Raw genomic sequence first — 23,709 nt, forward strand, 5'->3', positions numbered from 1 at the left:
TTCAATGCATTGTTCACAATGCTCTATGATCCTTTTCCTGGGTGGTGACTCCTAATACAGAAACCAGCTTTGTCTACCTGTAGTTAGGATTATTTTTCTTTGCATCACTTTGCACTTGTCCAGATTAAATTTCTGCCATTTAGGTGCCCAGTTTTGTCGTCTGCTAAGGTCCTTCTGCAGTTCCTCATAGTCTGCTTGTGTGTTAACTCTTTTGAATAATAATGAGGTCCATATTCAAAAGTCATTTAGATGGGTAACACAATAGTTGTCTATTTTCCATAATTTCTATTCCTTACTTCCCAAAAGATCACGACGGATCACAATATTACATACACAGTCGTGATAAAAACCACTAAAACATAAAATTGTACATAATAAAACAAAATTGTATATAATAAAAAGCTTTCTAAATAAAATGATTCATAATAAAACAATTCAAACTCATGACACAGTGAAATAAGACTGTAAAAACTAAGGACTATCTATCTGGCTATATTCAGCTCTTATCAAAAGTCTAGTTACCTGGTTAGACTTTAGCCAGATAAGACGGGCGTTCTGGCAACAAGCGGAGTTAGCTGCATAAATTAACCGGCAAACTCCGATATTTGGAGTTAGCTGGTTACCTTCTGTGGCTAACTCTGGTCAAGCCATAGATGACCAGCTAACTTTAATTTAATTTAACAATTTCTTTGTTTAAATGTTCAGTGTATGAGACAAAGGAAACTTATTTCCTGCATTTTCTGTTTTAATGTAAACCGGTATGATTTGTATCTGATACAAGAATGTCAGTATATAAAAGTTAAAAATAAATAAAAAATAAATTTAGCGACTCAACCGCAGTTATATATAACCGGCTAACCAGCACATCTGCATATTAACTGAATAAGGACCCCAGTATTTTGATTTATATTTCGCCTTTCATGACACTTCAAAGGGGATTACATTCCGATACTATAGGTATCTTCCTATGCCCAGGGGGCTTACAATCTAAGGGGGTCATCTATTAAGCATTTTTCCCGTAGACACAGAGTGGGAGAAAACCTTTAGTAACGGTTGTACCTGAGGTAGTGGAAGGTGAAATGACTTGCCAAAGGTCACAAGGAGTGTCAGCAGGATTCACACTCTGGCTTCCCTGTTTTGTTTTGTTTTTTGTGTCGTGTGCACATTTGATCACCTTGCTCATTGCTCCCTTTTCCCAGATCATTAATAAATGAAACAGTACCAGTCCCAGTACAGATCTTGAGGCACTTAGTCCTAACTAGTTACCTATCTATATCAAGACTTCTCCCCCCCGTCCCTTGACTTTTTAGTTTCATGAGCTGAAGTAAATGAGTTTTAGACCATCTACCGTAGATCCCTCCTTCAGATGTGGTCCTGCTACAACTTCTTTGGGTTCTTTCTCTGTCTGGCATGAAAGAATCTAGTTTGCTCCAGTACCAAGCTCTGTATTTTCCTGAATGGCTCGTCAGCACTTTGTGTTATGACCAATCCCTATATTGTTACCAATTACTACTATCTAAAGTAGCTGAAGTATCTGTTAGGCATCTTTTCTTTGTAAATTAGAAATGTTTTTGGTTTTGTTTTCCTAGAGAAATATTTCATGAGTCTTTACATTGAAGCAGTCCCCATACCTGGAAAGCTTTTTAGCCTCTTCCTATGTCACCCCAACTGTAAACCACTCTTGGAGATGATTTGTGATGAAATTCAGGTTCTTTCCAGGAAGTCCTGTTTTCTGACCAGCCAGTGCATTGTATTTCAGCTGTTTGCACAGATTTTTATGCATCCAAAATCTCTGCATAATAGTGTGCCCTATTCAAATACAACCATGTATCAAACAAGCCTACACCCATGTAGTGTCAATCCAAAGCTCAGTTACACCTCGCTTCATCTGTCTGCTGCACTCAATAAAAGGAAAGCTGAAAACGATAGTTTGCATAGTTAAGCTAACGAGACATATATTCAAAATCTCTACAATTATGGACTTTCTAAAATCTTGGGGTGTGCATCCTTCATTTTGTAGGGAGTACTCTGTTTCTTTTGTGAAATGCACTCCTAGTAATGTAATAGTCTTCTGGTAATTTCAGCCATTTTTAAAAGTAGCATCCTACAAATCAGATCATTTTATTGCTCTGAGCTAACTGTCCCTTCTGTACTGAGAGCTTGATAAGTGGAATTCATAGCCTGACCACAAATTAGATGTATGTTTGATTCCACTGCACTGTTCTAGACATGCAGACAAAATGAATTATTGTCCATGTCATACTTAAAATACCTTAGATGCTTACATAAATAAGAACACAGTTCAAGTTGACAACCATAGAACTTTTAAAATATTTGGCATCCGCATTTGGGGTGTTTGCAGTTCCCAAAAAGATTTTATCAGACATTTTTGTGTTTTATATACTGTGAATGAAGTTTAAAAATGTTCATGGACCAGTCGGCAAGGGATTGTCTGTCTAATGCCCAATATGTCTTTCAGTACAACGTGTAACATCACGTCTGTTCTCTTCGAGTAGATTCTGCATTTTAAATGCAATCAAACATTTTTACAGGGGTAAAGGTGTGTTTACCTGCCAGGGTTTGAAGATTGCACCCACCCCAGCGTGAGTGGGGCGGACAGGGATCGCACTTTTAGCCATGCCAAAAGGGGGGGGGGGGGGTGGCTCCGAGGGTAGGGTTGGGGTTGGGCCCAGGAAAATAAACACGGGGACTTCAGTTTGCTCTGCTTCAGCTGTGAGTGCAAAGCGTGCAGGTACCTTGTACCTGTGATGTGAGTACTCCTCTGGATTTACAGAGGGGGAAACTCCCTTTTGAATGTTAGTTTGCAGGTTTATACCCGCAGGTGGTGTTGGGTTTGGATTTAATTACTTCCCTTCCATATCATGTGCGGTATTGCTAGTAGATTTCCTGTTTTCATGGAGAGCACCTGCAAACAAGGAAATATTTTAGGGAAAATAAAACTGCAACAAGAGACTCTGCAGACATCAATTGGGCACCAATTGTAAAGGCCCAGGAGAGGCAAAAATGCAGCAAAGGGACCAAGGGTCTGTATTGGTTCAGTACAAGAAATGTAGAATTTTAAATGAGACGTCGAAGAAGAAGAAACACAATCGGCCAAATTTTAAAACTGCCACGCACATAAAAACCGGGGAGGTTGTGTGTGTGGTTGGGCCTTGCGCGCATTTTCAAAGTGGCCCGGCCACGTGCCAGGCCCAGAGAAAGGGGCGGTCCGGGAAGCGAGGGAGGGGAGGGCCGGCCGTCGTCCGCAAGTTGGTACTGCTCCTGAAGAGCAGCAAGAGGTAAAATAAAAAATCTGGGGTTAGATAGGATAGGGAGGAGAGGGGAAGGTCAGTTAGGTGGGTTGAAAAGCGCACGCACTTTATAAAATCTACCCCAATGTTTTTTGGGTTTTTTTTTTTTAATTGTTGGTGATAATAGAGATCCTCATTAATTAGGGTTTGAATATTGTATGTGCACACACATTGGGTTTGAAATGTGTGAGGGGCAGGGCTAATCAGTAATGTTTCTCCCCTAGCCTTGATGATTGGTGCTAAATGCTCCCACATTTCAAAGGTGCACCCCCTCTCACATCCTCTGTGGCAGTAATTTTAAGACTGTCCACATGAGTGCTGAGTCTGCGCGTGCTTTCACTTTGAAAATTGCCCCAGGAAACCCTACCCGCACACTTTTGATACCTGCTAATTAATGCGGGTACTTCTCAGAGCAAAACCTATTTGCTCATTTTTGAAAATGCAGACGTCTGCTTACAGTTGCAGACTCCATTCCCAGGAGCACCTCGCTGCAGAGAGGCTGTACGCACGTACTTTCACATCTATATAGGGCAGGCAATATTCCAAAAGCCCATGTCTGCAGGAGAAGCATCATTTTACCCACGGAAATGTCTGTAGCTTGTGACCTTGGGCAAGTCACTTTGCCCTCCATTGCCCCAGGTACAAACTTAGAATGTGAGCTCTCTGGGGATAGAGAAATACATTCAGGTACTGTAGGTAACTTGACGTCAGCAACCAATGAAAAGGCATGAGCTAAGTCCAAAACAAATAAAATGTTGAATGAAACCAGGTAGGCGGTTTGTCCCATGAATAAAGTGTGGGAACACATTATAGACTGTTTTATGACATTCAAAAGTGTGAAGTCCTGAGGATATAAATAGGAGCAAGACAGTCATGGGAATGGCACAGGATGATGTACAGATGTAACTCATGATTGATTTGTACCCAAGTCAGTCCAATTTGTGTGATTAAAAAAAAGAAAAGAATTAAAGTTGAAGCCACAGGCAGAACTCCCCTGCCTGTTCGGATGGAAAGCCTCTTCTGCTTTTCAGTTCCTTAATGCTACTTCCATTATTTCCCTGACAGACTCATTTTTCTACCAGCACAGATGTGCCTGGCACAGTTCAAATAAAAGACAGTTGAGGACAAATCGTATCACTGTCCATAAAATCAGTTGCGAGTAAAAGCCGTGGAGAAAAACAGCCCCGACATCGTGTCCGGTCTTCCCTGGTCTTAGGCCATTCCCTTCCTTCCCATATTTCTCTTATGAACAATGTGCTAGACTTCTTCCTTTCATGTGAGTTATCTGATGAATAATGCACCATTGTAACCTTTCTCTGCCCTGATTCCCGCAGTAACAGGGATCAGGTTCCCAGATTGAAAAAGCTAACTTTGGGAGGTAATGAGATAAAATAAAAAAGTGATGTTCTTGCAACAGAATGAATCATAGTAGCAACAGCAGAGGAAAGGAAGAAAGGATGATGATAATTTGTAAGTAGCTCAGTTTTCCGTGTACCTTATTTCTGTAGTCTGCACACGAAAGAGTTAATTTTAATTGTAATTGCAGGTTGTATGTGTGATTAGAAACGGAGCGCCCTGGCAGGGTGAAGCGTTAGTTCAGTTTCTGGCATTGTGAAATTAAGAACCATGCAGCCAGAGAAGCGAAACTAGGAAAAGGGACTTCTTGTTTGCATTTGTTTGTAGAAAAAAAAAATACAAAATGGAGATTTGAGGGAGTAATCCAGTTTGATGGAGAGATTTTTGTGTTTTTTTTGTTTCCATTAAAACATAAATGTTCTTAAATTATTTCAAGCACAGTAACTCCAGCTTATGCATTGGCAATCACGATGCACTGGAAGTTCTAATGTGTTTAAATTAAAGCCATCCCTAATAAATTGCTTTTTGATTTGATGTTGCAGACTGCCTGCAGAGCTGGAAAATATTGTCAACATCAGTAGATACAGTAATTTTAAGAGTTTAAACTTTATTTTTGTAGATTATACTAATCCTAAAAGTAAAAATGAAAAAAATCTGAGGGCTGTAAGTGAAATAACATGTGAACGGAGAAATATAGGAGGAATAGTCAGAGGGTCCTGCCACTGGCATTTAAAAGGGTTAAAAAGACTTGGCCAAGGGGCATCTAAGATTAGAAAAAGAAGAAAAAAACCCTTCATTTAAAAATGAAAATTTGAACAAAATAGAACCAAGAAAATATATCAAAGTTTTCTGTTTGTACCATGGATTTTGGAAACCAGATAGCACAAGAAAACTGAAAACACAAAATAATACCTTCCTTAGAGAGGGAAAGATTAGTTTTTGAGACTTAGAAGGAAGAAAAGATTATAGATGCCATAATAAACCCTTTTAACTATATTTTCTGAAACTAATTTACATGTAAGTTTTATTGTGAAGCTACTTATCTAATCAGAGAATTCACATGGCATTAACTTTTTCTTCCATTGAAGCCATCATTTTAAAATGGTTTTATTTTTTCAGTGTGGTCTTAAAATAGCGTTAATGTGTAAAACTGCCTAGAAAATCTCAATGTCTTCACAAAATCTTTTAAAATACTTTCGATTGTATATTGAGTGTTTTGACATTAATTCCTCCTTATACCTGTTCAGGTATTCCTTTAAAATGGAGTTCAATAGGGAACACACAGGAATTCAGAACTAAATATATTACCTACAGAAAAGTGCAAAAAGCAGAATATAAAAATCTAAATAAAATAAAAATAAATCATGAAATTTAGAAAATATTTTTCTGTTGCAAGGAATAGATCCTAAATAACACGGACAGTAACTTTTCACTGCATTTTGCTAATTGAAATCTTGAAGCTGGGCTGATTACAGGTTTTATAATGTTTTCACAGGCAAGTACAGAAATAATATGAACCAGTCATGAAGCTTCATTTTTATTTTTAAACTTTAAATTGTCCCCTTTTTATCTTTATTTTTTTTTTTTAATCTTTTTTTATGGTTGCAAACTAATAGCCAATATTTGTGCTTGGCAACTGTTATTGAACTTTCAAATTTTACCTCTTAATGTCCATATTTCAATTTGAAAAAAATGTATTTAAATTCCAGTTTTGAGGTAGCTGCAGTTTAGTTAAAATGTTAATTTCTGCTTTGCTCCATGCTCCAATGTCCTTCCTGCAAACATTTGATGGGGCTGACTTTTTTCTGGGCTACAAACGGGATTTGTAAAGCTTTAGAAAAGGCTTTCTTAAATCTCTATCTGATAAGATACTTGATCTGTATCCCGCCCTTTTTAACCTTTAACTGATTTCTTGAGATTGTGCATAGGGCCTGCCTGACAACCTTTGGGCACAAATAGAGCAAGTAAAATCCTATAAGTCCGTTTGCTTGCACTGTTTTGAAAGGTTGTTTTTGTTTTTTGTTTTGTCCAGAAATTTGGTTTTCTGCAACTTTTGAAAAGGAGAAAAAAAAAATTCCAGCAAAGACCACTGCAGAATTTTGTCCCATTCTTAAATGTAGTACTTTTGGTTGAAAGTCTCCCAGGATTTCTTGTAGAAGAGTTTCCTTGCACGGCTGTGCCATTAACAAATTGTGTTAGCAAACTGGCTTGCAGGCTTTCCCCCCTCCCCTAAAATGTAAATCTGGTCCAGCTTGTGGCACTGCATGAGCAAACAGAAATCAGTTTGTGCAAAGAAAGCATCCTGGTGTATCCTTCTAATCTGCTCATTCCCATTTTAATGTCAGCAAGGTCCTTTAATTGCTGTGTTTGCTATAATTGTATTTGTTCACTTTTCTACTGCATACCTAGCTGGTATGTGTAGGCACCAGTTGAACTTTTTCCTCAAATTCTCATCTAACTTACAATTAGCTTATTTTCATAAAAGCAAAAATATTTAAACAATATAGAATGCTAAGTGAAGAAAGCACTAAATTTTTTTTTTTTTTGGGTAAGGCAGTAATGTAAATATTTTCAAAACACACTGTTTTTTCAGAATTCTACTAATTATATTACCTTTCCTTTAAAATAAAATTGTACTCCATTATAGCTTGTTTTTATTCAAGAGGATCTCTGGCTTCAGATCAGGGTCGTTTTTTCGGTATAGATGTATAGTGAGAGATTGGGTTATTCAGCTATTACCTATCGCTTGCCATTTACTTGTGGGGTTGACAGTTGAAAAAAGGAATGAAACAATCTCCTAGTGACTGAAGCTTCTCTGGTTGGCAACATAATTGTATTTATTTTGCTGTAGATGGGTACTTTTAATTTTGCTATTAAAGGAAAGCTATAAATACAGAAAACAAAATATATTTTGCAAGCCCTAAAAATGTTTATATAGTTTTCAGGTCATTTTTTTGCTGATACTGATAGAGTCTAATATTGTAAGAGTTGTAGTTACGGACTGTGTCTGTAAAATTCCTGTGTTCTGCTGCTGTCCTCTGGCTGTTTCTATACTTAAAGTGGGGTTACAAGCCCTGAAAATGATCTAAAACCAAATCCTTTGAAATGAAGGCACAAAATGGAGGAAATGCTTTCGTATGAGGGATAGGCATATAATTTGCATATAGGTCATTAGTTAAACGACTTGTATATTATGTGTACGAAAAAATGGTTTTATTCTTTCAAGGCACTTTGGGATCCAGTGTGAAAGAAAGTAAGCTACCATAAATGATACCCAAGTCTCTCCTAGACAAATTAAAAAGCCATTCCTGGTGATATTTTATGAAGTACACGCCTGTCCCAGAGAGCACTACTATAACTTATCCGCTTTGGGATCTATGTGCAAAGGGTAGAGAGCCTAATAGTATTTAAGTCCAGTTCAATTACCATTAAGAAGAGCTGAAGGATATAAAAACATCTCGGCCTTCAGTAAATTTCCTCCTCTCTTGAAACACTTATGGTGGACCTTTTTTGAGAGAAGATGGGAGGTGAGGCAAAGTGGCTGTTTACTAATTAGCACATCTAATAAGAGTGAAAATAATTTGCAGAAGTTTAACCATTGCAATAGGAGCTAAATGTGTCAGCGTTTAGCAATATACTGTCAACTGGAAATATGTCACATGATTTTAATTGACTTATTTATTGGGTTTGATTTATATTCAAACCCCAGACTTATATTCAGAGTGGATTTCATTCAGGTACAGGAGGTTTTTAAATGACCTCAGATAATTTTTCCGAGTCTTTATTCTTTCTAGATATCGGAATTTATCTAATTAAAGTTGGGATACATTTTAACACGTTTTTTTTTCCTATTATAATTTTGTTAGTGCAAAAATCTGTCATTTAACTTATAGACACTGAATAATGTACTTAACACAGACCTTGGAAAAAAGAGGAAAAATAAATCATAGGTTGAAATCCTCTTTCAAAACGTTGTCATCTTAGAGCAAACATTAGTTTGACATCTTTCTCAGAATTAGGGAATTTAGTCCAGTAGTAAAGGAACAAGTCAAATTTTAATATTTTTTGGATATATTGTGTAACAAATTCTTCTTAAATGTATGGTAAATAAAGTAGCTATTTCTGAAAAACTGTCCTTACTTCAACTTATAAAACAATTAATATTTATATATTTAGGACTACAGTGGTGCACTTTGAATTTACAATGACAGACTTACAGTTTGCAAATGTGCACAGAAAAGCTGCTAAATGACCTGTGTTAATGCAAATGCTTTCTGGCAAAGTACAAAATATTACATTAAACTATTTATAAATTCCAAATAGAATAATGCATTTGGTGTTGTAGATATTGAATAGATTTCTGCAGTTTTGCTTGTTACCATTTTTGTTTCAGTAAGTTTTGAATAAGGATAAAATGAGTAAAGTTCTTGCTTGAAAAAGTGAGATTTTTTTTATGTAGACTTGTAAAAATACAGTTGTCAGTCTTTTTTTTTTTTTTTTTGTAAGGTATGATAAGGCAGAGGCAGGCAGAGCAGCGGAGTCTCAGTGTGGGGATAAGACTATGGTGCAGGGAAGAGGGCTTTAGTTTTGTTAAGAACCGGCAACATTTTGGGGAATAGGGAGCCTATTCCGAAAGGATGAGCTCCACCTTAACCAGGGTGAATCCAGGCTGCTGGTGCTAATCTTTAAAAAGGGGAAAGCCTACAGTCGCTGGGAAGGGAGGTATCTTCCAAGGCTAGTAAAGAAACAGGGGAGTCAGGGCATCCTGATAGAGGTTCCCATAAAAGCAAAAGTAGCCCACATGCCTAAGGATTGAGTTAAAAGATTCCAAATTATCTCTAAGTGCTAGAAAAGTTGAAATGATGGTATGCTAATGCCAGAAGTCTAAAAAGTAAGATGGGAGCGTTAGAGTGTATAGCACTGAATGGAGAGGTAGACATAATTGGCAACTCGGAGATCGGACGGGAGGAGGATAACCAATGGGATAGTGTTATACCAGGATATAAACTATATCGCAGTGAGAAAGTAGATCAGTTTGGTTGGGGTGTGGAATATTGTTAGGATGGCATAAGAGTCCAACAGGAGAAAGATCCTGCAGGAGACTAAATGCACGGTAGAATCTTTATGGGTGGAAATTCCATGTGTGATGGGGAAGAGTATGACTGTGGGGTATGCTACCGGCTGCCTGGCCAAAATGATCAGGTGAACGATGATGGCCCAGATGGTTTACAACTCAGGGTTCTGAAAGAACTAAAAAATGAAATTGTATGTCTATTAAAAATCTGTAACTTATCATTAAAATTATGTATTGTATCTGAAGATTGGAGGGGGCCAATGTAATGCCGTCTTTAAAAAGGGTTCTGGGGTGATGGGGAAAATCTATAGATCCAAGAGTCAGACTTCAGTGCCAGGAAAAATCGTGGAAACAATTCTAAAGAACAAAATCACAGAACATATAGAAAGACCTGGTTTAATGGGTCACAGCCAGCTTGGATTTACACCAGGGAAGACTTGCCTCTCAAATCTGCTGCATTTTTCAAGGGGTTATTAAACATGTGAATTATAATGAGCCAGTGAATATATACTGTATTTGGATTTTCAGAAGGCATTTGACAAAGTCCCCCATGAGAAACTCCTGAGAAAATTAAAAAGTCATGGGATAGGAGGCGATGACCTATTGTGGCTTGCAAACTGGTTAAAAGATAGGCATGGTCAGTTTTCTCAGTGCAGAGAGGTAAATAGTGAAAAACTTCAGGGATCTGTAATGTGCCTGGTGCTTTTTATGTTTAAATCTGTTTATTAAAGATTTTAAAGATAATATACACCCATGGCCCGGTAGCTATATTTCTGAATCCACCAGGCAGGTACAGTGAATATACAGTAGGGGACTGGGGCTTTTTAATATATTTTTAAACAATCTGGAAAAGGGGAAAACGAGTTAGGTGATCAAATTTGCAGATGACACAGAATTACTCCAAGTACTCTGTCTGTTCAATAAATATTTAAATGATTAAAAAAAAAAAAAAATATGGCCGCAGTATTTTCCTCGTTTGGGGTTCCCGGCTGTGAGAGCCCAGCTTGAAATTACCTCCAATACTTGCTGACCTATCTCTGGGCAGACTGAGGACGCCGCGACGTGGAGGAGGAGCCGGGTAGGCAAATAAAATCTAGCCTACGCCGGCGGGACACTGCCGCAGTATTTTCCTCGTTTGGGGTTCCCGGCTGTGAGAGCCCAGCTTGAAATTACCTCCAATACTTGCTGACCAATCTCTGGGCAGACTGAGGACGCCGCGACGTGGAGGAGGAGCCGGGTAGGCAAATAAAATCTAGCCTACGCCGGCGCGATGGTTAAGCCGCGCGCAGGTCAAGGGGCGCGCGACTTCGCCCGGCTTAGCCCGGTTTGGAGCCAGAAAATTTTCCAGTTGATGCGGCCGGCTTGAGAACACAGGTGAACAAACAGTGAGTAAACTTGCTGCTAAGTGGAAGCAGATTAAAATCTTCTGTGATTTAGAGACTAATTCTCTGAATTGCTATGCCTCATACCAAGAGGAAAGCAAGGATGAGAGATTCTACCTCTTCAATAAATGCTAGTAATATGCTTCAGTCTACAATCACAGACTGTTTTCACATCAACCCCACTATTACACCCGGTAGGGCCGCTAGTAGTCCAACCAAGGAGCAGGTCGAGGATAACGTGGCATTTGAGACATCATTAACCCCGGGTGCCCCGGAGAAGCCGGCTCCTCCATCTGCAGAATTTGAGGCGGACTTGAATTTTTCTTTACAAGATTCTCTCTTTCAGGGAGATACTGATAAGAGACCTATAGTTGTGGGGGATATAGAAGATCATATCCCAAAAGAATTTAAAGAAACTTCATCAATTAGTGCAGAAGAAAAGGGAGGACCATTGCAACAGAAAAGAGGAAGTGTTGCTCATTTATGTACAGATAGTAATGAGAATGTTACTGTTATTGTTCCAAAAAAATATTCAATAGATGAATTGGGATCTATGATGCTTAAAATGCAAATTTCGATAAATAAATTGGCAAACACAGTTCAGGAAGCTTTTAAACAAAATAATCAAATTCAGGAAAAAGTAGATCAAATAGAGGAAAGTGTTAATAAAATGGATAAACAACTAGGGGATGTTCAAAAAATTCAGTTTAATTTAATTAAGTCTGAAGAAGAACATGAAAGTAAAATAGAGATATTAGAGAATCAGATGAAGAAGTGTAATTTAAGAGTATTGAACTTCCCAAAAAGTCACTTAATAACACCTTTGGCTTTATTTTATAGTTATCTGAAGAATATCCTGAAGTATTCTGAAGAAAATTTACCCAAATTAAGTAAATTATATTACATACCACAAACAGAGGGTGAGAATAAGGAAAAGAATGGTGAGACTCCTGAGGAATTAAACTTAACTGATTTTCTTGAAAAATCTTTTGAGTCTAGAATTAATACCACAGCTATACTGCTTGTCCAATTTATATCACAATCAGATAGGGATACTGTGTTAAAAATGCACTTTAAGCAACAGAAGTCCATTTTTTATGGGCAGTCTATTAGGATATTCCCAGACATAGCTCGTCTAACACAGCTGAGACGAAAAAAGTTTATAGAGATGCGATCCGAGGTACTGTCTAGGGGGGCACAGTTTCAACTGAGATATCCCTGTAGGTGTCTAATAAGACACCAAAATAACAGATATATCTTTACTTTCCCCGAACAACTACGAACATATTTGGACACACACTCTTAAGAATCTGTGCAATAGGGGGTAGGAATTATATAAGGGATTGATAGCATCAAGTGTTTGTTGTACAATTATTTTCCTTTGTGAGCTCCAATTTTTCTTGTAAGTTTGAACCCTGTTGTTATCACGTCTTGTTCCTTATTAGATTTCTTTTAATGATAAATAAGGTAATTTGATTATTATAATTTGTTATTCCTAATAAGAATGTACTATCTTATTTTCTGTTTAAATAATGTGAAATTTCAATAAAAATTAAATTTAAAAAAAAATAAAATATTCCAAGTTATTAAATCACAGGTGGATTGTAAGAAATTGCAGGAGGACCTTGCTAGACTGAGAGACTGGGCATGCAAATGACAAATGAAATTTAATGTGGACAAGTGCAAAGTGATGCACACAGGATAAAGTAATCCATACTGTAGCTACATGCTGCAAGTTTCCATATTAAGAATTACCACCCAGGAAAAGGATCTGGGCGTCGTCATGGACAATGCTTCAAATTCCTCAGCTCAGTGTGTTGCAGCGGTCAAAAAAGCAAACGGTGTTAGGAATTATTAGGAAAGGAATGGTGAATAAAACAGAGAATGTCATAATACCTCTGTATCACTCCATGGTGAGACCGCACCTAGAATACTGTGTATGGTTCTGATTGCTGCATCTCAAAAAAGATATAGTTGAACTCGAAAAGGTACAAAATGACCAAAATTATAAAGGAGATGGAACAGCTCCCCTATGAGGAAAGGCTAAAGAGTTCAGGACTTTTCAGCTTGAAGAGACAGCTGAGAGGGAATATAATAGAAGTCTATAAAATCATGAGTGAAATAGAACTGTTAAATGTAAATCCAGTTTTATATTCTTTCCAAAAATACAAATAGGGCACACTCGATGAAGTTAGTAAGTAGCACATTTAAAACAAATCTGAGAACGTTAGGGGTATATTTTAAAAGGTTGCACGCACATGGATGCCCGATTTTTATAACATGTGTGCACGTGTTATAAAATTGGGGGTCGGCATGCGAAAGGGGGTGCACATTAGTGCAACTTGCGCACGCTGAGGCCCGCGGCCTTCCCCCGTTCCCTACCCCCTAATCTATCCTTCCTACCCCTTCCCCTAACCTTCCTGCCCCCTAGCCCTATCCTAACCCCCCCCCCCCCTTGTCTCACCCTTTGAGCCTGCCGGCAGCCTGCCAGCACACAATCCTCCGACACAGTGGCAAATGGCTGTTGTGCCAGGGGCCTCTAGCCCCGCCCCTGCCTTGCCCCTTTCTCTAAGCCCCAGGACTTACACGTGTGGCCGGGCCTTTTAAAATAGGCCCGGCGTGCGTAGAGCTTTTAAAATCCGGCCCTTAGTTTTCATTCAACACACAATTAAGCTCTCAAATTCATTACCAAATGATGAGGTAAAGGCAGTTAGCGTATCTGGGTTTAAAAAAATGTTTAGACAAGTTTCTGGAAGAGAAATCCATAAACTGTTATTAAGCAAGTAGACTTGGGGAAAGCCTCTACTTATCCCTGGGTATTAGCAGCATGGAATCTATCTACCTTTTGGAATCTTCCAGGAACTTGTGACCTGGATTGGCCACTGTTGGAAACAGGATACTGGGCTTACTGGACCCTCAGTCTTTCCCAGTATGGCAATTCCAATGTTCTTATGCATCAGTTATTAGTCTGGGATGTTGAAATTAAGAACTCGATGCAAACATACAACTGACAAAGCCTCTGACTTTCAAGATGTAGACAAAACAATTCAATATTGCAATTATAAGAACAATAACCAGTTCATATTTTGTTATATATATTTTAAAGTCATTTTACCGTCACCAGTCTACCAATTTCAGCAGCGTTGATACTTATCCTTGTTTAAAAGCAAAATCTTAGCAATAGGAGGTCTACCAAAAGAAAATACACAGAATATTAACCCAAAGTTGAACAGGCCTATGTATATGTGATAGTGCTATAGAAACAGTGAACAGTAATAGGAAAAGAGAAAATGATTTGTAGGGAACGTTTAGAATTAATTTCAGAAATATTCTAAGAGTTTCATTGATTCGTTGAATTTATATTCTTGTTTTCAGGACTTTCTCTTAAAGATAACACACTTTCTGCTGTGTCTTGTCTTAAGTTGCTGTAAGTGCAACTAATCCCCTTTCTTTTTCAATCCAGGACTATGCCTCCCGAGCTAAGCTGGCCGTACAGAACCTGGTGCAGAAGGTTGGATTTTTTGGGATTTTGGCCTGTGCTTCTGTAAGTTCACAATTTAACAAAATGAATATGCACCCTGACGTACTGCGTTGCTAGATTTGATTCTGTGCTTTCTTTCTTTCTGGGAACATGTAGACAGTAGTTGAAGCACTGGCATTGTACCATTTTAAAAAGGGTTTTTCAGAGTTTTGGGGGTTTTTTTGTTTTTAAAACCCAAATTAAATCACATACCCTCCTCCCACCCCAAAAAGACAGTTTTTAAATGTAAAGGTTATATATTGTCATCTTTTACGAACCATAAATTATATTCCATCTATGCAGAGTTTATCTTATGAAGGACATCATAGGGAAGAACTGACAGCTGGAATCTGTTCCATAGGCTGCTCAATACTGAGGCTTTAAAATGAACCTCTTTCACTAGCTGAATGCTCTTATAAGAGGTTTTATTTCAAGTTAAAGAAACACAATTGGGCTTTTCAAAAAGTTTCTCCTAAGAAGAATGTTTGTAAAACAAGAGTTCCCTTGCGTGGAATGTATTCCTCTCGTCTGTCTACAGTGAACTGGGCATCTGTGCTATGCTGTGTCTGGTTATTCATAATTGTTCATGTTTTATCACTGCACTGCTTCTCAAAAGGGAAAAACAACTTGCCACTTGGATGGTTAAAATCCATCTTTTTATTTGAAAAAAAAAATTCTTACCAGAAACCTTTTTCCTTTTACAAACTAGTACTGTAAACGTTACTTTGTGCATTGAATTTGTACATGGATTGGAGTGTGCTGTAGAGACTGAGCTATCACAATGTAACTTAATACAGAGTATCTAATGCAAGAAATGCTTGATGTAGCCCTTCTTGGGTCATGAAAGTGTTTTAGGTATATCTTAGGAACATTAATGTTACCTAAGTACACTAAAGGGTGTGATACATACAGAAAACATTCCAAGTATGAATGATAACCAACATTAGACATGATAAATCTAAACAGCATGTAGCTGTGAAATGTAAATGTCATTTTTTTTTTTAAACAAATTAAGTCGTCTTTCGCCTTTGGCTATCATTACCTCCAGAAAGTAGAATTGTGTAACTGAAGCCAAAGCTGAGACCTGGCTCTAAGTGTTCATCCTTTATGCTAATGGCTTCTCAAATGTGACTAGCAGCTTCATTTTCTCTGAAAAGAAATTGTCATGGTTTTGAAGCTGAGTTTATTGCTGAAGTCTCTCTCCCACCCAACGGTTGTATATCAGTCTGTAGCTGGTTGGGGGAACAGTGAGTACATGGATGGTTATTTCAGGAGCAAAGATGTGGTGGTACATAACCTGACACAGCAGTCTAGTAAACAGAGTACTGGGCTTTTTTATTTGTGAGTCAGTGGATTTCAAAACTCATCAGAATTCCAGTCATCCAGGGTGCACTGAGATAGTGCTGTCAGCTATTTCCATTTCCTCGTTTCAGTCCTTTCCATATGAGCCTTCATCATCATTGTGATGTTGTCTTTACCAGGCACCTTTCATCCAAACAGGATCTCAACATGCTGCAGAAAAATGTCAGTAGTTACCTGGGCCCAAAGCTTATCTTAAAACAATTTGCTTCCCTAATGATGTTCTGTCTAACCAACTGCTTTGTTCTTTTTTTTTTTTTTACATACTTGACTCAGTAGCTGTCTGATAGAAATGTCTTTGTGTAATTGCCAAAGATCATTTGCAGATTTATTTATTTTATCACACCTTTCATCTGGTCAGGTGCTCCAGTAGCAAATTATCTAACTAGATAAATGAAGCTTGACCGACGTGCCCGCAAATGCGCAGTAGAGAGCAGCTCTACTGCGCATGTGCGGGCGAGCACGTCAGTCTTAGGCAGCGTCAAAAAAACCCAAAAAACATGGCGGCAGCGGTGGTAGCAGCGGCAGCGGGCGGTAGCGGCGGTAGCGGGCGGTGGCGGCAGCGGGGGCGGGCGGCGGCGGCGGTAGCGGGCGGCAGCGGAGGCGGTAGCGGCGGGCGGCGGTAGCGGGCGGCGGTGGCGGGCGGCGGCGGTAGCGGCAGCGGCCAGTAGCGAGGGAGGGAGGAGAGAGAGAGAGGGAGGGAGGGAGGGACGGACTAAGTGGGAGGGACGAAGAGAGAGAGTGGGAGGGAGTGACTGAGTGAGAGGGAGTGACTGAGTGAGGGGGAGGGATTGAGTGAGGGGGAGGGAGTGAAGGGGAGGGACTGAGTGAGGGGGAGTGAGCGGGACTGAGGGAGAGGGAGGGAGTGAGTGGGACTGAGGGAGAGGGAGGGAGGGAGTGGGACTGAGGGAGAGTGAGTGGGACTGAGTGTGAGTGAGAGGGAGAGAGGGGGAGGGAGTGAGTGAGACTGAGTGGGAGGGAGGGACTGAGTGAGAGGAGAGGGAGGCTGGGGAGGAGTGGGTGAGTGGGTGGGAGGGAGGTAGGGGAGAGAGAATGAGGGAGGTAGGGGAGAGAGAATGAGGGGGAGGTGAGAGACAGAGGGATGTAGCCCGTTTTAACGGGCTTAACGGCTTGTATTTGTATAAATGGACACAGCATGTTCTGACATGTTGCCATTCATCGTAATACATCCTTTAATAGTCTGGCTCTCAGGTGATTCATTAAGTAACCCATTCTAACTTGCTGTCTTTTTCATAGGTGGAAAATAGGATTAAATTAATTCTTCTGGCAGTCTGGTTCATATATAAACCCTAGAAATAAAACTCTGGATTGTCCAGAAACCAGACAATTGCAAAACTTGTATTTTATAGCTTTTTAAGAACGGAATTGACTCTTTAGTTCATACTGAATTTATAAAGGAAAAATCTTAATTTTCATTTTTAAAAACTTATTCAGTATTCTTTCTATTTTTAATTTTCTCTTTATTTTTTTTAAATGTACATACATTTTAATAAGGCAATCAAGTAATGCAGCAAAAGAATTCACTATTCCAAAAAAAAATTCTAAATACAAAAAGAAAAAATATATCTGCAATACTAATGCATATAATCTAGGGGGAGAAAAAGGAAAAAAAGTGTCTATGCAAATATACATATGTAATATATATAAACATCTATTCACTTATACAAATAAATATAAGAAAGAGCAGCAGAAAATTACAATCTTATTAGTCAACTCCTCAGATAATACTAAGTTGGATTTTCATTCAGAACAGTTTTATCACTCAGAAATGTCTCCAGTATTCTAATTGTAAGATAGTTTGCATCAGGAAAGAATGCATATTTTCTTGTTTAGATGAAGACCATGCACATCATAAAGCTAATGCTTAAATACTATAAAAATAAGGGATGACATGAAAATGTTTGATATTTATTTTAAATATTATGTTACAAATACAGGAAGAAGACTTACAGGGAAAGAAACTGATTGAATTGCTGTGCTGGTTAACTTTCTCATATATGTATACAGTGGGCCCTTGAGTTACGAACCGCTTGACTTACGAACAACTTGGGTTACGACCAAGTTGTCCAGTTTTGAGTTACGACCAGATTTCGAGTTACGACCCAAATGCCGCTCGTGCCGCATGTGTGTTGTTTTTTTGGTTTTTTTCACTGATTGCTTCCCTTGTTACTGCCAGTCGCATTTTTTTGGTCTTGGTAGGTGGGATGTCTACAATGATTGTCAACTTTTAAATAAATAAATAAACTTGAATTGTTGTTTCTGGTAGGCTAGGCACATTTATAACTTTTTGGTGAGTACACTAGGAAATTATTGGTGTTTCTGGTTAGCGTCATAGGTAAGGAGGATCCGTCCCAGTATGCACCTATGCTGAGCTACGCAGATACGATACTCGAGGCTCACAAGGAGTATCAAGGTTGGTGCTGGCTTAACTACGACGAGCAGTTTAGAGATAAAATGGAGGGAAATAGGAGCTTGTCATGGGGAACACAGGACGTGGGACTCTGGTTACGGCAGATGACCAGTAAGGTACTAGATATAGGAGGACCACACACAGCGGGAAAGATGGGCAATGGGACGGCAACGCCGGGGAGTAATGCAGGGGGCGAAGGCGGGAATAGCCAAGGCATGGGGGGAAGGCGGAAATGGGAAAGTGTGTTGGAGGTTTAACAAGGCGGGATGTACCTTCCACGAATGTAAATTTAAGCACATATGTTCCCTCTGCGCAGCACCACACCCGGCGAGCAAATGCAATAGGAAGGGTCAATGGCCGGCCGGGAGTGTCGGCGGAGGAGGAAAGCAATGAGTTTTCGGAGAAGGCGTTTTCACCAGTAAAATTGGCAATTATGGAAGAATGGCTGGCAGCATACCCCAGGCGGGAGGAGGCTGCCAGGCTTAGGGAGGGTTTTCGTGACGGCTTTAAGATACCGTTCCAGGGACGCATCAGGAGCGCAAGCTTAGAAAATGCCGCTTCGGCAGGGAAGCATGCGGATATCGTCCAGTTGAAAGTTATGAAAGAAATTGAGATGGGACGAATGGCGGGTCCATTCATGGACCCGCCTTTCCGGGAGATGATTTTCTCGCCTTTGGCGGTGGTCCCTAAGAAAGAGCAAGGGGAATTTCAGTTAATCCAGAATCTGTCATATCCCCCAGGCGATTCGGTTAATGATCACCTGCCGGAGGCTGCCTGTAAGGTGCAGTATGCATCTTTCGATGCAGCCATTGCATTGGTAAGGCAATGCGGGCAAGGGGCGCTAATGGCCAAGGCAGACATAAAGTCCGCGTTTCGGCTGTTGCCCGTTCATCCCGATAGCTTCCCACTCCTGGGTTTCCACTTTAACGGTAGATATTATTTCGACAAATGTATGCCGATGGGGTGTTCCGTATCTTGTGCGTATTTCGAAATGTTCAGCACATTCCTACATTGGGCACTACAAAGGCGGGCAGGGAACAACAATGTGGTCCATTACTTGGACGACTTTTTGTTCGTGGGACCGGACAATAGGAACACTTGTGCACAGTTATTAGCAACATTTCAGGACATGGCCCGGGATTTCGGGGTCCCTTTGGCACAAGAAAAAACGGAGGGTCCAGCGACCACTTTGTCATTCTTGGGCATAGAGATAGATACGCAGGCTATGACGTCAAGATTACCAATGGAGAAAGTGCGCAAGCTACGGAACATGCTACGACAGACATTGGCATCAAGAAAGATCACCCTGACCAACATGCAATCCATAATCGGAAGTCTAAATTTTGCGACCCGAGTCATACCAATGGGGAGGGCTTTTCTGAGACGGTTAGCAGACGCGACGAAGGGATTAAGGCGCCCGCACCACCATATCAGAATAACACAACCCATCAGGGCTGAAATTGCAACGTGGCTTCGTTTTCTAGACAGTTTTAATGGTGTATCAATGTGGCAGGAGGAGCCGGTTTCAAATCAGGACTTAGGTATATTCACGGACGCGTCCGGAGGTTGGGGCTTCGGGGCGTACTGGCAGGGCGCTTGGTGCGCAGCCCCATGGCCGCAGGGATGGAGGGACGGGGGTTTGGTAAAAAACATAACTTTCCTGGAGCTCTTCCCCATACTAGTAGCAATCACGGTGTGGGCGCACAAATTGCAAAATAAACGTATAGTTTTCTGGTGCGATAACATGGCAGTAGTGACGGTTCTCAACAGACAGACAGCCCATTGCGCACGCGTGGCGGAGTTGCTTAGGGAGGTGGTGTTGCAGAGCTTGCATTTGAATCTCACATTAAGGGCAAGGCACGTACCCGGCGTCCGGAATCAGGTGGCCGATGCGTTATCAAGGGCTAAGTGGGATCTTTTCGCCAACAGGTGCCGGAGGCAGAGGCGGAGGGAGTCCCAATACCGGACACCTATGGCAAATTGGAGCAAGGTCGGGCAGGGATTGCTTAGGGCGTCGGTGGCCCCGGCGACCTGGAGAGCGTACTGCAGGGGTTACGCTAGGGTGCAGGAGTTTCTGCAAGGGCGAGGTGGCACGGTAGGGGTAGTGAGGGCGGAACAAGTGGTGCAATTCATAGCATGGGCAAAGGAGTCAGGGTGGTCCAGAGGGGCCACAATAAACCATTTGGCGGGTTTCGCCTTCTTTACAAAGGCACAGGGCTTAGGGGACCCGCTCAGTTTCTTCATAGTGAAAAAGTTATTGACAGGCTGGGCGAGGGAGGGTGGCATGGCAGGGGGATAAAAGGAGACCCATAACGCACGAGGTGTTGGTAAAAATGTGGCACGCGGTTCAGCAGGTGTGCAACGAGCCATTGGAGGCAGCATTGTTTAGGGCGGCCTTCTGTACGGCGTTCTTCGCCGCCTTAAGGGTTAGCGAGCTGGTAGCACCATCCAAGAAGGATGCTGGTAATAACGGCCTATTATATAGTAACGTACAGGTACATGAACGGTTTATCAGGCTTCGGATACACAAATCCAAGACCGATCAGAAGGCGCGAGGGGTGGATATACAACTGGTAAAGGCGGGGATACAGGTAACCTGTCCGGTAAGGAACATAACAAACTATGTGCGTGCCAGGCCCAAAGGGGGGGACCACTTTTTGGTCCATGGGGACGGTGTGCCGCTGACCAAGTATCAGTTTACAACGGTGTTACGCATGGTATTGGAACGCATAGGTTTGGATCCAAGGGAATATGGAACTCATTCGTTCCGGATCGGGGGTGGCGACTAGCGCAGCGCAAGCAGGGTTGCCGATTGAAACCATTCGGAAAATTGGGCGATGGCAATCCGCAATAGTTAAGAGATACGTGAGGCCAGATTCCGTGGAATCAGTGAACTAATTCTGTTAATTTCACCCGCAGATACATGGAGACAGTTGAAGGTAGCATGGATAGTGGGACACTCCTTCGTGAGATGGGCAGCCAAGCGGGCGCAGGAAAGGACATATGGCATACATTTGGGCCTGGCCCCGAAAGGGGTCAGGCTAAAATGGATGGGGAGGTCAGGAATGAAGTGGGCCCAGCTGTTGACAGAGCTGCATCGCAACTTGGGAATGTGGCGTCAACCAGACGCGATAGTCATCCACCTAGGGGGAAACGATATGGGGGCACATACAGCCAAGCAATTAATTGACATGATAAAAGGGGATTTAGCAGCGATCAAAGAAATGGCACCGGGAGCTATCCTCATCTGGTCGGACATCATACCAAGGATAAAATGGCAGGGCAGCAAGCTATGGGGAAGGGGCAGAAAGAAAATTAATAGACAGGTAGGGTTATGGGCTCAGCGAAACGGTATACATCAGATTAGGCACGAATGGGCGGACGAGCCATGCGCAGGCTTATATCGGGCAGATCAGATACACTTGTCCGACATTGGCTACGATATTCTTAATAACGGCATACAGGAAGCGTTAGAGCGGGTTTTGGTACGATAGGGTGAGGTTGGGTGGGCCGCAGCAATGGGGGGGGCCCGGGACAAGTTGGCACTGTCCCGGGCTGGTGGCGGGGGTACCCGAGCCGGAAGGTGGAGGGGGACTTCGAGGACAGGTCGGGGCGGACCGGAAGTCCTCGGGAAAGAAAAGGGGCGTGTGTTGGGCGTGGGCAGCCCGGAGGAATAGCCCCCTGGCTATGGAACGGCGGGGGGCCAAAGATGGTGGCGGACTGGCTTAACACGGCGGACGCCTGTTTGGAAGCCCGGATGACGGATCGGTGAACACTGATGGCTCGGGTGCCGGAAATTATAATATGTTAATTGTGTTAATGAAATTAATAAATGCTGCGGCCTTGTTTTCACCAAAACGGAGTTTGTGTAATATATTGGTTGTCCGGTAAAACGGACGGGGGAGGCGGGGGGACAGACACGGAAGTGCAAGCTGCCCATGTTAGTCGGGGCCGAGTCGCGGCATGCGGGGAGGGCCCCCCCTTTAACATGGCGCTTGCCGAGGGGAGGGCCCCCCCCCGACTGTCTTCTTTCCCCCCGTTCCCGATGGCGCTTACCTGCAGGGACCGGGGGCCCGCGCGGAGGCGCGGGGGCGGCACGGGACGGGGCGGACGAGCGCGGCGCAGCAAGGCCGCCGCATCGGCTGGCCTGGGGACGGAGGAGGAGCGTGATGACGCGCACGGCACGGCGAGGCCGCCGCGTCATCACGCTGGTGACGTCAGCCTCGCGGATATCGCGAGGCTGAGGCCCCCTTTAAGCGGCAGCGAGCGCTGAGCCCGGTCTTTTGCCGGGACAGCGCTCGCAATCTTCCCCACCCACCCACCCAGACTAGCAGGAGGGAAGGGACCACAGTAGGCGCAAGGTAGAGGTTAAAAATGTGGTATATGTTTGACATTAGTCGCAGCAGTGGCGGGGGTACCCGAGCCGGAAGGTGGAGGGGGACTTCGAGGACAGGTCGGGGCGGACCGGAAGTCCTCGGGAAAGAAAAGGGGCGTGTGTTGGGCGTGGGCAGCCCGGAGGAATGGCCCCCTGGCTATGGAACGGCGGGGGGCCAAAGATGGTGGCGGACTGGCTTAACACGGCGGACGCCTGTTTGGAAGCCCGGATGACGGATCGGTGAACACTGATGGCTCGGGTGCCGGAAATTATAATATGTTAATTGTGTTAATGAAATTAATAAATGCTGCGGCCTTGTTTTCACCAAAACGGAGTTTGTGTAATATATTGGTTGTCCGGTAAAACGGACGGGGGAGGCGGGGGGACAGACACGGAAGTGCAAGCTGCCCATGTTATTAGACATTCAATCATTTTTTATTATAGAAATGGTTAGGTACGGGGTGCTTTTGGGAGGTTTGGAACGCATTATGGGTATTTCCATTATTTCCTATGGAAAAAATTAGTCTTGACTTACAACCAACTTGAGTTACAACCAGCCCTCTGGAACGAATTGAATTCGTAAGTCAGGGGTCCACTGTATATATATTTTTACTATAAGATAGAGTATATACAATGGCTTGCAGAAATATCCCCCCCCCCCCCCCCCAAAAAAAAAGTCAGCAGATCAGTGTGGATTACAAATGACAATTACATAGAAGTTTATCCAGATGAAAGATATTGCCCTAACAATTGACTTTGGCCTCTACCTGTTAATCATTAAAGGTCAGCTTTTCTGAGTCCCTCTAATTTACGTTGTGTCATTTGCTAACCGGTCTTGGCTTAACCTATTACATCTATGCGGATGATATTCAGCTGTTATTTCCTATAGAAAACAATATTG

The 23,709-nt window shown here is 41.9% G+C and overlaps 1 protein-coding gene across 2 annotated transcripts in view; it reads left to right on the forward strand.

Annotated features, from left to right (window-relative positions):
* Positions 1-23,709, forward strand: part of VMP1 (vacuole membrane protein 1) — a 188,373-nt gene that overhangs the window by 108,433 nt on the left and 56,231 nt on the right. For both annotated transcript variants that reach the window (XM_029611543.1, XM_029611542.1), the window contains one exon: positions 14,587-14,667. In XM_029611543.1, the coding sequence (XP_029467403.1) occupies positions 14,587-14,667 (81 nt within the window). The remainder of the gene's footprint in view (positions 1-14,586; positions 14,668-23,709) is intronic.

Source organism: Rhinatrema bivittatum, chromosome 8 (genome assembly GCF_901001135.1).
Source record: "Rhinatrema bivittatum chromosome 8, aRhiBiv1.1, whole genome shotgun sequence".
Classification (NCBI taxonomy): Eukaryota; Metazoa; Chordata; class Amphibia; order Gymnophiona; family Rhinatrematidae; genus Rhinatrema; species Rhinatrema bivittatum.